We start from the raw sequence: 12,730 nt of genomic DNA, 5'->3' as shown, positions 1-12,730 counted from the left end.
ATAAAGCGTGCGTTTTGGCTAAAGGCACTGAAGGATGCACGAAACGATGTCGTCCTACTTTAAGCTACCCGTTAGCCATTAATTGTAGTTAGTTAGTGATATTTTCGTATCAAGCCTTAGCTTTGTAACAGAAATCAGTTGAACAATTATTACCAAGTTGGTTAATCCGTTTCCCTCTCCTCCCTTCGGTTATACTCTCTTTTTCTCTCTCTTTCCTTTTTCTTTCTCTCTCTCTCTCTCTCTCTCTCTCTCTCTCTCTCTCTCTCTCTCTCTCTCTCTCTCTCTCGTCCAGCACCTTCACTCTTGGATTCCAGTGGATATTCCGGCCATTAGAATCTCAGGCCCTAACACAGGCTAGCAGATGCGGGCTAATGAATTGTCCCAATTGGGAGCTGATCAAGGTGAGTCATTTTTGGTATTTGAGGAAGCTTGCCTCTTTAATAGCTACAGCTTAGTTAATGAAGACTTGAAAGGGACCTGCTTTCCCCTTTGTCTTGGAATTAACTAGATGAGGCTGCCGTAATCGCTTAATATCCTACCGGCCCAATCTTAACGACAGCTCCCCGCAAAATCTGACATAACCCATCTCGATCCATTCACAAGCCTTTCAGCTTTAATTAGCAACTCCTCTTCGACCCCAGACGAGTCATTTGGCTACTAATTCATGAATTTCCATTCTAATTATCTTTTGTTTCTCGGGATGATTAACTTAGCTATGGCGCTACAGTTTTTTTTTTTTTTTGGGAACAAGTATTTGTTTCTAGTTTGCGAAAATGGTCTCTACCGTGTTAGATCGTGGCGAAAATGAAACACATATTATCTCATCCAACTCGCCAAATTTTCATAAGCAGTAAATGGGTAATAATAAAATGACTTTTTACGCAACATGATCCTGGCTCCGTAGACTTGTAAATCCCCTTGGGTGCACACCGGAAAATGGAATCTTAACAAACAGCGATTCATTTCCCCTCGACGACAGACACCGACTTGCATCGAAAAACAGTCTAGAGGCAGGGCTTCATATCAAGAAACATAAACTGGCCAACAAAATAATCCGGGTACAATAGTAATATGATCAATTTATAAAACCATTGGAGACAAGCAGCTAGTGTGCCCTCCAAATAGTTGACAACTATAGGAACGTCACCAACAATAAGAAGAATACGCATCTAATAAGATGGGTAACAAACGAATCCCGTTGATCATTAGGTGAAAATCGAGGAAATAGTGCAACCAAGATGAGCGGAGCAAATAGATGTAGGACTATGCCAACAATGAGTTTCACAATAGGCCAAATGCATAAAGAAAAAGAGAAACTACTTGAATTAAAAAAAAAAATGATGCCTTAATTAAAATCAGGCTTCTCAGGGTAGGTGCAGCCAGACCGCTGAATGATGACATTTGCTGCATAGCAACCACCCCTAACGCAATCCTCAATGGGTTTCTCTCGAACCAATTGTGACAAAAACCCTCCAACAAAAGCATCACCTGGGGAAAATGCAGGAAAAAGGCTGAACTTACAAGTCGTACGAAAATGGCAAAAGTGACAAGCTTATAGCTGTAATGCAAAATAATTAGATAAACAAATATACTTGGTGCTCTTAGACTGGGGTTGTCCTTAATACCAGAAACTATTGATGGAGTATCTGTATTAACAGGTATATGGCATGCTGATATAAGCTCCTGAGTTTGTTTCTCATGTGATTTTTCTTGGGTAAGCTGGTAATGCGTAAATGAGGTAAAAAGAGAAAATACAAAACAAAACAATGTGCATACCTGCCCCATTGGTATCGACAAGTTGCTCTTTTGGCAACTTTATCACAGGGAACAGCTTGACCTTCCCATCCTCTGCAACAACAACTGGATCAGCACCCTGAGTAATGACAGTGATTCTTTTGTGGGTTCCTGATGCCTTGGGCCATTGTGAAATTTTCACAGCTATTTCTTCAACATTATCAGTCTGCACATTCCAGCAGTTAGTTCCACCATAAAATTTGATATATCAAACAAATCAACTGCCATGTATGTAGTCGTTACCTCCCAGCCATGGACTTTTGAAAAGGTTCTTGCTTCTGTCTCATTTCCAAAAACATAGTCCATATACCTACACTCAAAAACAAGCCATTGGCTAATCTGCTTCCTTCCTAATGGATTCATACCTCAAAACTTTAAAAATTACAAAACATCAGCCTTACGGAAGAACTTTTTCTTGTACATCCTTGAAAAATTCACAAATAAATGGCGCAGAAAGATTCATCATGAAAACCTGCAGATGCATTAAATGTTGGAGCTGTCTTAAACAAAGCCTGCTAGCATAACACAAATGAAGGGATTAGCTATGAGGTCAAAAGTTTTACCTTGTTCTTCGCAGCTGCATGCTCAGCAACAAGCTGGATAGACTCTGGGGAAACAGTGAGGAAGAATCCAGCAATATAGTAGTACTTGGCCTTTTCAACTGCCCAAATACCAAGAGAACAGATCAGATATCAGATCACAAGAGAATATAACCTGTAAATGGAAAAAGAAACAGAAACAGAAAAAATGCTTACCTAAGGCCCAATTTTCTGGTCTCTTCAGGTGTTCAGATTTATAGCAGTTTGCAGCTGACAAGTTAGCAACAAGTGACCTGCATAGGGTTTCATTTGTATTCTTATCAATCCAGTCTGTTAATAACAGTCTAAACTTCATGAAAGAAAGGAATAAGACATCTGCTAACTGTCAGATCAGGCACAACAAGCATGACAGCAATGAAGAGACAATTTAAAAATGGGGAAGAAGATCCTTTTTGTTGAGAAGGGAGCTGATATGTGAAGAAGAAGAAGAAGAAGAAGATATTTAGATATCCTAAATTTGTTTACAACAACAAATTTATGATCATCAGAAGTGTCGACATATAGCTGTCTGCAGAAAAGCAAATTACTACCACACTAACCCAGTAAAAGACAAGGTAAATATTTTCACTTTTCACTTCCCCTGTGGACGATAGTTCTTATTAGCAGGGATAGTTCAGGACAAGTTTACAAACTATTCTGTCTAAACCATTTTCAGCAAAACTGACCTTTCACCACCAACAACACAAACAGCACAAGTACCCGTTGGAGCAGACTCGTCCTCATAATAATGAACCTAAACACAAATGGAACAGGGAGAGTATAATTTGATGTTATTCAAGGTACAGTGGATTTCTGTTTATTATAAAACAAAGTAAAACTGAACTAAATATATGGAATACCAAGATTAGGTTCAAAGATAGCAAATGTGACCAATAATCTTGTAACTGAAATAACAAAGCTAGTTTATACATTATGCATAAGAGAAGCAGACAAATCAGATGTGTGACATTACATTTACACCAGCACTATAATTTAATGTTATTCAAGGTACTCTGGATTTCTGTTGATTATAAAACTGAACTAAATATACAGAATACCAAGATTAGGTTCAAAGAGCAAATGTGACCCATAATCTTGTAACTGAAATAAAAAAGCTAGTCAATGCATCATGCATAAGAGAAGCAGATAAATCAGATGTGTGACATTACATTTACACCAGCTTGTGCAGAGTTTTTCTTCATTTCCTCCCCAAACTTGTCTTTTCCAATGCAACCCATGTAACTGGTTACCCCAGGAATTTGAAGCATCCACTGCAGATAACAAACTGCCAGTTAGTCTTCTGAAATAGCTAGACACTCAAATAGTGCCTAAAGAAAGGAACATAAACATACCTGAGCAACCCTGATTGAATTTTGTGTGGCGCCTAAATTGTTAAAAAAATAACATTAGTCAGGAAAGGGCAGTGCTCATTATAATATTCCAGAGCAATCAGCTTGTAAGAGTTAAATCGGTGACATCAGAAAATTACCTCCAGCAATATATTCTACATTAAACTTCGATGCCATCTCTTCATACCTGAGATGGTGAACCAACGGGGAGCTTATTCAGAGGATTCTTAAGGTGAAACATGACCCTTTCAGCAAGCTTATAGAATAAAATTACATAAATCCAGATTACTTACATTGGCAAGTGCTTCTCCTCTGCAAGAATGGCATCATTCAGCTTTATATCATATCTGTTACAACATATTAAAGCAGGCAATGAATACTCCATCACAGTGTCACACCAAGCAATCATAAGGTAAGCATCAATTGGCACCACAACCGACAAAAGCTACATCCACAAAATTCTACAAACTTAAAACAATCCATATACAACGTCACGTGCAAAAAAAGGGCCTAACTGCAGCCAAAAAAAAAAAAAAGACCTGCATCAGGCAATGCGTTCTCCCCAGACCATATTATTGGATCAGAAGTTGTTGAGCTATGCTACTCAAATCAAAGATCCGTAAAAACGAGTTCAGAGTACAGACACACCAAGAAAAATGTGTAAACCAGCTACCCCAATTCCAGGTCCCTAGATCTATCAACTATAAAACCAGAAAAATAAATAGGTAGATCCCTCATGAAGAAGCACTAATCCAAACCGAACGTTTATATAATCGACAAAAATAAAAGCCATCAAAATGAATGCCAAAGAAAATGCAAAGCTCGATGGATCTGGTGTGCAAAAGATACAGAAAAACAAAAAGGAAGTAGTGGAATCCCACTTGTCCAAGAACTCCTGGTCCACAACGGAGGAGATATCCAAGAGGGGATTCCCCATTCCTAAAAGTATTCCCTCCTCGGCTGCCATTTTCTCCTGCAATTATTTTTTTCCTCTGCTAACAGGGCTACCACAGAAAATAGCTAACAAGCCAGAGGATTAGTTGTGGTGGGTAGTGGGGGCGAGAAGACGTCGGTACAATGGCGAGCGCATGTGAGCTTTGGCCTATGTGTATATATATATAGATAATAAAGAGGCAACAGGTTTAATATTGGAGCGACTGTGTGACGAGAGGCGGGGTGGGTGAGGAGAGTGACAGCGGGCAGGACCTTTACCAGATTTTGATTTCCAGATCTGGACTCTTGGACGGCTGGATCCCCTTGATTTTATTTTTGTGATTTTTTTCGCCCCAGCAACCAGCATGCCTTGGTAATGGTAGGCACTAGGTAGTGTAGTTGAGGTGTCTTCAAATTCCGGTGTTCTTTCAAAACGTGTTTTGTGTGCTTTGAACAGCTAAATTTACCAAATTGATCTCTCACATGTTCAGAAAAAAAACTTTTTTTTTAGTCCCTCACATTTAAAATCAGACATAATAATTTCTCAAATACAAAAATGTCCGTCCGATTGGTTTCAAAACTCATTTTCTAACTTTTCCAACAAAAAAATGCATGTCTCTTTCACATGCCCATAATTTTAAGGGCAAAAATAAAAACAAACTTTGTTTCCTCTTTTTTTTTTTAAAAAAAAAAGAAAAATATAAACCACCAATCCTTTCTTCCTCTTTCCCCTATTTTTTTAGGCACAAAAACCCTAATTGTAAGTCACCAAGAGCTAGAAGTCTAGAAAAGACATCTAAGAAAATTGGTATGGAGTGAAATTTGGTTATGTGATATTTTTGCATTTTAGGTAAAATCGTACTTGCCGCTGTTTCAAGTGATATAATCCTCTAATGTGCAGTTAATTGGTGTCAAAAATACTTGACTTGTTCAAAACTATCAATTGACTGAAAGCTGAGCAAAAAAAGAATAATTCGAAAAGGAAAGGCCTTGCTTGGATTGAAGGTTTTCGTCGGAAAATATTATCGTTTTCCGTGATCACATTTCCCTATCACCTTTTTCCCTCACATATATCAAATCGCTACAGTAATTTTTCCATGAAAAATGACGGAAAATGCAATCCAAACACAAAATTTGTTTTGGGCTGCTTTACTTGCTTCTTGGATGAGCAATTTGTCGGTTGTGTTAAGCAAGAGTTTAGCTGCAATCTAAAGAGGAAATAAAACATATAAGCTAAAATGCAATCTGATTTTTGCAAATTCATCGCGGGCGCCGTTGTCAGCATGATATTGAAGAATAAAAAATTTTAAAATTTTCCTTACTTTCTTTTAAAGCCCAAAAAGCTTACGTCAATTTTTACAAACCTAAACCCCGAAGGAACCCAAAAGAAATTTTCCTTACTTAATCGAGATTTATATTTGGAGTTTTGGTGGCGTGGCTATCTGGCTGATACGTTTCTCAAGGAAACGAAATGGTTTTCACTTAAACCATTGAAACTATGGGCTATGTGAGAGAGGTATGCACGTTTTGATCAGAATGGTGAGCAAAAACGAACTTTGGAACTAATGAGATGTACTTCTTTATATCTGAAAAAACTTCTGTAACTAACTTTAAATGTGAAGGACTAAAAAAACTTTTTGTTTTTAAATATGAGAGATTAATTTGACAAATTTTCCTCTCAAACAAACATCTTCAGTAAACTATACCAGCGCTCAAAAAAAGCACACCATTCAAACAGGCTACTAATTGTTATCCCCGTTCACATCTTATTTTTCTTCCCCATTCATCTTTTACACATAAAAAATTTTGAAAAAAAATGTGTTTATAAAATATTAATTTATTTAAAAATACTGTAAAACTTTTTGCAAATGTAATATATACGAGATGAAAAGATGGTTAAAAAAATTAAAAGGCGGTTGAAAACGTATTTGTAGTGTAATATTTTAAAAAAATCACTAATTCATACAAACCTTACACATCAAACAAGCTCTATTACGGAAAAAATATAGCTGTTAAACAAACCAAACTACTCATAAGGTCAGCTCGACTCAACTTGTATATTTATTGGTGCAAAACATAATAATTACAAAAATTAAAGAAAGGAAGTTGGTGGAAAAAAGACAAGAATGATTCGTGTTAAAAAAATAAAAATAAAACATTAAACAGTGGGCAAATAAATTTTGAAATATGTATACATGGCAAAAAAAAACAGGGCTCTATATAGTATAATACGAGAGTAACCAAGTCAATAATTTACCGTGTAAAAAATTAAACAGTGAATTATTATAAGATATATGGTATTGATATGATATGATAAATTCATTGAAATTTATGATAAACATATCGAAATTTAGTAAGATAGGAAATTATTCATATTTTAGTAATAGAATATATAAACAAACCAAATAATAAGGATAGAAAACATGATCAGAAACAAATAAAAAATGGAAACATATGTAGTGATTGACAAAAAGAATTCCGATGGAGTAATTAATAAAAACTCATATAAAGTAAGCAATTAAAATATTAATTGAAAGTTGTTATAGTTGAGGAAGTGAAACAGAAAAAGTGAATAAGTGGGCAAAAAAAATTAAGATGGCTTTCACTTGGCAAAAATTAGAGTAGTCAACTCAACAACCTACTAAAACAATGATTAAACCCCGTTTTTTTTTATATATATACTAGTTTCGTTTGCATGCAATTGTACAGGTCATTTTGCATTCAATAGAATGATTAAATATTTTAACACAAATGTTGAAATCCAAGTATTTATTTAAATAAAACTATTTTCACTAACTATTTTAAAAGGAGTTTGAGAATGAAAAAGGATATGTTATACATAAAACTTAAAATGAGCCAAATTTTGAAAAAATATGCAATATGAATACTAAACAAAAGAAGGATTATGTAGGAATGCCAAACAAAATGTTTTAAACATTCAATATAAAGTTAAGGCAATTAACTAAAACAACATTAACAAACCTTAATCTAAAATTAATTTAGAGACTAATATATAGTTAATTAGAGTTGTACATATGCTTAGGGCAAATATCTTATTTGCTAATAAGAAAGGTAATTGGTTTTACAAAAAAACATTCCAGACGAAGCTTCTTTTTTGCCGTGAGAGAGAGAGAGAGATTAATCAATTACATAGATAAATAGTTCTTATCGTAAATATAAAGAATTATCATAAAATAGAGATATCACATCAATACAATATTTAGATACAAAGTTTTTTTGGGTAGCGATAACATTTGTATCAAAAGGGAGTGTTCTAACATCTCTTTTGATTTTTTTTTTCATTGCAAGTGAGGTTTGAATTTCCGACTTACAATTCAAAAAGTATCAAAAGGGAGTGTTCTAACATCTCTTTTGATTTTTTTTTTCATTGCAAGTGAGGTTTGAACTTCCGACTTACAATTCAAAAAGAGACTGGTGGCCACTGAACCAAAGTTTTGTAGTGGGAAGATACAAAAATTAATGCACATATTCAACGACACTTGTATTCAACAACAAAAAGATGAGTTTCATGTAAATCGGTAGGTCTGTCAACGGATTGGATTTGGATCCGGATCCGATAATTTTTTCGAGTATAGGTTGAGAAATAATTTTGATACCTGGACCCATACACAAAAAAAAGATCAGATACGAAATATAGGATTCTGACCCGTATCCGATTCGAACCCGAATAATATATTAATAATTATAAAATATAAATATTTCTAAATACATTCTTTTATCAAATTATCAATTAAGTAATGACTTTGTAGATTGATTTGTGGTTAATTTTGGATTGACTATTGCAAGTTATTTATAATTTAGTTTTGTAATTTGATTTGTTTTAGTTTTGGATATTAATTTGTGATTGTTTTTGGATTTAGTTTTGAAATAATTGTAATTCATTTTTTCAAACTTCTTAATATGTAGGTAGTTCTGAATCTTATTTTTTGTGAGGTTTTTTTCTTCTCAGATAGACCCAAACCTGACCCAATTTTGAAAATCTAGACTCAAAATCAATCGGATATACAGGTTGGGTCAGAATCAACTATATTAAAACTGATTTGAGTCTAAAATTTTCACTTTCGACCCGAACCCAATCCGTTGAATGGCCTTAAATCAGAGGTAGAAATCATCTTTCACGCTAAAAGACGAGTGTGTACCTAGCTGGCTTCACTATTCACCCTCATCTTGTATCAACTCATCAGTCACCAGCACGCTACAGGAATTAGGACAGCGACACTAAACACTTTATATTTTTATTGCATGCGTTTACATTTTGTTCAGATGTAGCAGGCAAATGGTTGCTATCCCTTCTCACTAAGCAGTCATCAAGAGTGCCTATGCTCAGTTAATAAATTACAGGACGGGAATAATACGAAATGTTACATGTATGTATATTATATGCGACTTTATTTAAAGTATGACTGCAAATTTGGCAAAAAAATATGTCTTTCACAAAATTATGCATATAAATTTGTATGGAAATAATACAAACATATTTGAAAATTATGAAACTAAAAATATGAATAAATTTACTATAGTTTTAAAAGATTGTACCACTTTTATACCAATTTTAAACTTATTTTCATAGATGACACGTTAAATTTATTAAAATCATGTTACCTTCCAACTTAAACAAGTGTGCATCAAAAGTAATTATGATACATATCATTCCTATTTTGTATATAACTAATAGTAAAGAATACCGCTACAGTGTAGAGAAGAAATTTCGTTATTCGCGGGGAGAAAGAATATGGAGCTGACACGTACTGGCAGACAAAATGACGAGACAAATGATTGGTCCGTACAGAGCATGAAAGTTAACTGGGTACCGGGCAGCGAGGTGAAAATGGGCGTTCGCATACTCCACGGCCAACGGTGACAAGGTGTACTATTGGCTCTTCGAGATTTTGGCTGAATATTACACTTTGGCTCTTCAAAAATTAAAATATCCTTTGACGTCCCATTATAACATTAAAGGTTTTTATCGAGTATTACACTTTCCCCCTCAATTTTTACAAAAAGCGTAAAAGTATTCCCTTAAAAATATACATCATTATTGATCCTCCCCCAAATCTTAATCTCCTGTTCCCCTAATTTATTTTAATTCTATGATGATTACCAAATAGCTCAATGTAATTTAGGACACCTCACTATTAAGGTTGGATAAATCATAAAAAGCCTCCAGAATTAAAATATAGTTGAATACCTGAACATCCATATACACTGCTTTATTTGGATTGCATTTTTCTGATTTTTTTTATAAAAAAAACTACTGTAACGATTTGATATATGTGATGTAAAAAATGTGATTAGAAAATGTGTTCGCAAAAAACGTATCAATTTTTTTTTTTTGGTGAAAATCTGCAATCCAAACACTCCATAATACTTTTGAGCATAGCAAGATATTAATAAAGTGCAAACATATCAATATTTAGAGCTATTGCATGCCACTAAGTATGCATCAATAAAACATTTTCACTAACTTGTTCCTATTTCCAAATATTTTACAACTTGTAATGTATTCTCTTTGATTTATTATAAAAAGACTGCAAATAGGGATCTAGTAAAATATAGACATATTGGCTCTTCAAAATGAAAAGCGATTACTTGTAATTACATGACAAGTTCCATTTGACCAAAAAAATTGCATCCCAGGGTGTAGCCATTAGGGGCTGGGAAGGGTAGCCATCACAAAACTAAAAGGAAAAAAACAAACAACTTTTGAGTTATCTATTTGTAACAACTTACTAAAATTTCAACTATTTTGACAACAAATTTTGTTATTAGTTAATTAAAGCACTCATTTTCTTTATACCATTGTTATAATATAACAACTTTCACCTTCCAAACTGGTATAATAATCAAATTTAATTATGAACCTATAGTCTTCTAACTTTAATTAAATGATTTGGTTATTGGGTGCCCAATTGGCCATTCATTAAGCGGGTTTCATGTCGTCTTTTATTTGAAAAAGTGTTAAAATGCAGTGGATGCATTAATTATAATTATATGTATTAAGATGGTAAGTTAAGCATAATACAAGTGTGTTAACCATTGGCCATTAAAAAAACCTAAATGAAGTCACTTCTAAAAAATATAAGGAGATTATAGAAGAAAAGTAGGATCAACATAAAAAGTCAAGCTGTCATCGTGGCAACCACAATTTTAATTGCTATTGTATTATAAATTCGTGTTTTCAACTAAGGTTATCAACACTCCATTGCTCCCAAGGTAAGTTCTAAAACTATTTTTTCTTTAGAAATTCGTCTATTGTATTTTTAATCTCTAAGCATTACAATTTAAACTATTATTTTTATTCTAATTAATTATTTCTCTCAACATCTAACTTGGACATTTATATTTATGACTTGTTAACATATTAGCTTACTTCAGATTTGAATAAAACTTAATTTGTTGGAATTCTAGGATAATTTTTCACAAAAAATGATTTTGCTTATAATTTTGTAGAGATTGGTCCAAAGCATTAGAGTTCTAGTTGCAGTATTTTAAATTAGAATTTAAGGTTTATGTTATAAAGTACGAGTTTGAAATTTTTTCTGTTGAATTAATATTTACTTTTATATATGCTTTTTTTAGTTTATTATATTTTAAGTCAAACACAAAGAATGAATGACACAATACTAAAACAAACACAATTACTATTATTATTTTTTTAAAAAGAGGTAATACTAAACTTGTCTTTTCTTTTAAATAAAGTACTTTATAACATATAAAAGTGAACATTAATCCAACTGAAAAATTTTCAAGAATATAATCTGCAATTTAAATAAAGTACTTTAACTTTCTTTAACTTTTTTTAGAATATAATATAATCTTCAAGAAATTTCAGGTTTTATACAGTACCATTTCTCTGCTTGAGCCTTGTATCGCAGAATGGATTGTCCGATAAAAGGCGCCCTTTTTGCTTTTCCTTCCACGGTACGCGGTCAAAATTTTCCGTAGCTACCACTTTCGATTTTTGGCGCCACGCGCTACGGTACACTTCCTTTTTTTGTTCATAGTTCATACTTTTTTTTTTGCGGTTGCTAACTCCTTCTCTCTCTCTTCATTTAATGTTCTCGATCTCATCGATCTCACCGCTGCGTGTTGTCGTCCTTCCGTTGTTTCTCCCCGCCACGAGGAAAAGGGTGTGTTTGGATTGCAGATTTTTTTAAAAAAATTGTTTTATTTTTTTAATATATTTTTTATTTCATATATATCAAATTATATAATAATATTTTTTCATAAAACAATTCAGGAAAATATAATCCAAACAAAGGTCTTTTCCTCACCAAAGCGTGAACCACTGCTATTATCCTTATTCAAAGTTTATTTTTTTTAAAAATTAAAATATAATTCAGAAAGTATAATATGTTAAAAGTTTATTACATATTTTATATGATTAATTAAAAAAATGAGTATTTTTTAAAATATGTTTTAAATATATGAAATACAAATTTTTTTTAAAGTAATAAGTATGAATATAATATTTTAATATTTACCGACTGGGCTACACTAGGCGACAAAACTTGCAATTCCATAACTCTTTCAAGTACATCTCCACTCTTTACTCTTTAGTTATGCCCTGCCAATTTATATTATTACAGTAACTAAAAGCCAAAATATAATTTGCCCTCAACTGTTCACCGTTCAGGGATACGCAATTATGCTCTCAGTCAAAATTTTGCCAGCATACAACGCAAATCTTCGAATCTTCAACAATTTCTTGATTACTTGTTTCGAGAAATGCTCCGGGATTGTTGAGCCCAGCAGCATCATTCTATGACTTGTATGTTTTTTTATTTTTTATTTTTTGCTTTTTCAAATGTCTGTTCTTAATCTGGTCGCGAGTTGGAAACCCCCTGTTCAACATTCCAGCAGAATTGATAGAAAGAAGAAAAGGGCAAATCATGAATAATCAATTGGAAAGGCTTTGTACTGCTAGAGCATACACTAATATCACTAACCTTTCTTGGGAGCTAAGAAAACTGGGACAGTCGTTCTACTGCTGGAATTTGTATTTGCGTGTATTCTTTATTTTATTTTATTTTTGGGGAATAGTTAGTCCCCTGT

General features: G+C 33.4%; 1 protein-coding gene across 1 annotated transcript; it reads right to left on the bottom strand.

The window, feature by feature from the left end:
- Positions 1–1,173: 1,173 nt before the first annotated feature.
- On the bottom strand, positions 1,174–4,952 carry LOC140009304 (adenosine kinase 2). The gene is made up of 12 exons (XM_072054438.1): positions 4,603–4,952; positions 4,015–4,068; positions 3,862–3,908; positions 3,725–3,756; positions 3,542–3,643; positions 3,059–3,126; positions 2,550–2,626; positions 2,358–2,455; positions 2,196–2,266; positions 2,038–2,104; positions 1,777–1,960; positions 1,174–1,488 (listed from the first exon to the last, which is right to left on the bottom strand). The coding sequence occupies exons 1-12, from the start codon at positions 4,686–4,688 to the stop codon at positions 1,346–1,348; spliced, it is 1,029 nt and encodes a 342-aa protein (XP_071910539.1). The 5' UTR covers positions 4,689–4,952; the 3' UTR covers positions 1,174–1,345.
- Between the last annotated feature and the right edge of the window lie 7,778 nt (positions 4,953–12,730).

The sequence above is a fragment of the Coffea arabica genome, chromosome 6e (genome assembly GCF_036785885.1).
Source record: "Coffea arabica cultivar ET-39 chromosome 6e, Coffea Arabica ET-39 HiFi, whole genome shotgun sequence".
Classification (NCBI taxonomy): Eukaryota; Viridiplantae; Streptophyta; class Magnoliopsida; order Gentianales; family Rubiaceae; genus Coffea; species Coffea arabica.
Note: the sequence above shows the minus strand (reverse complement) of the source record. Positions and strands in the feature narration are given on the sequence as shown.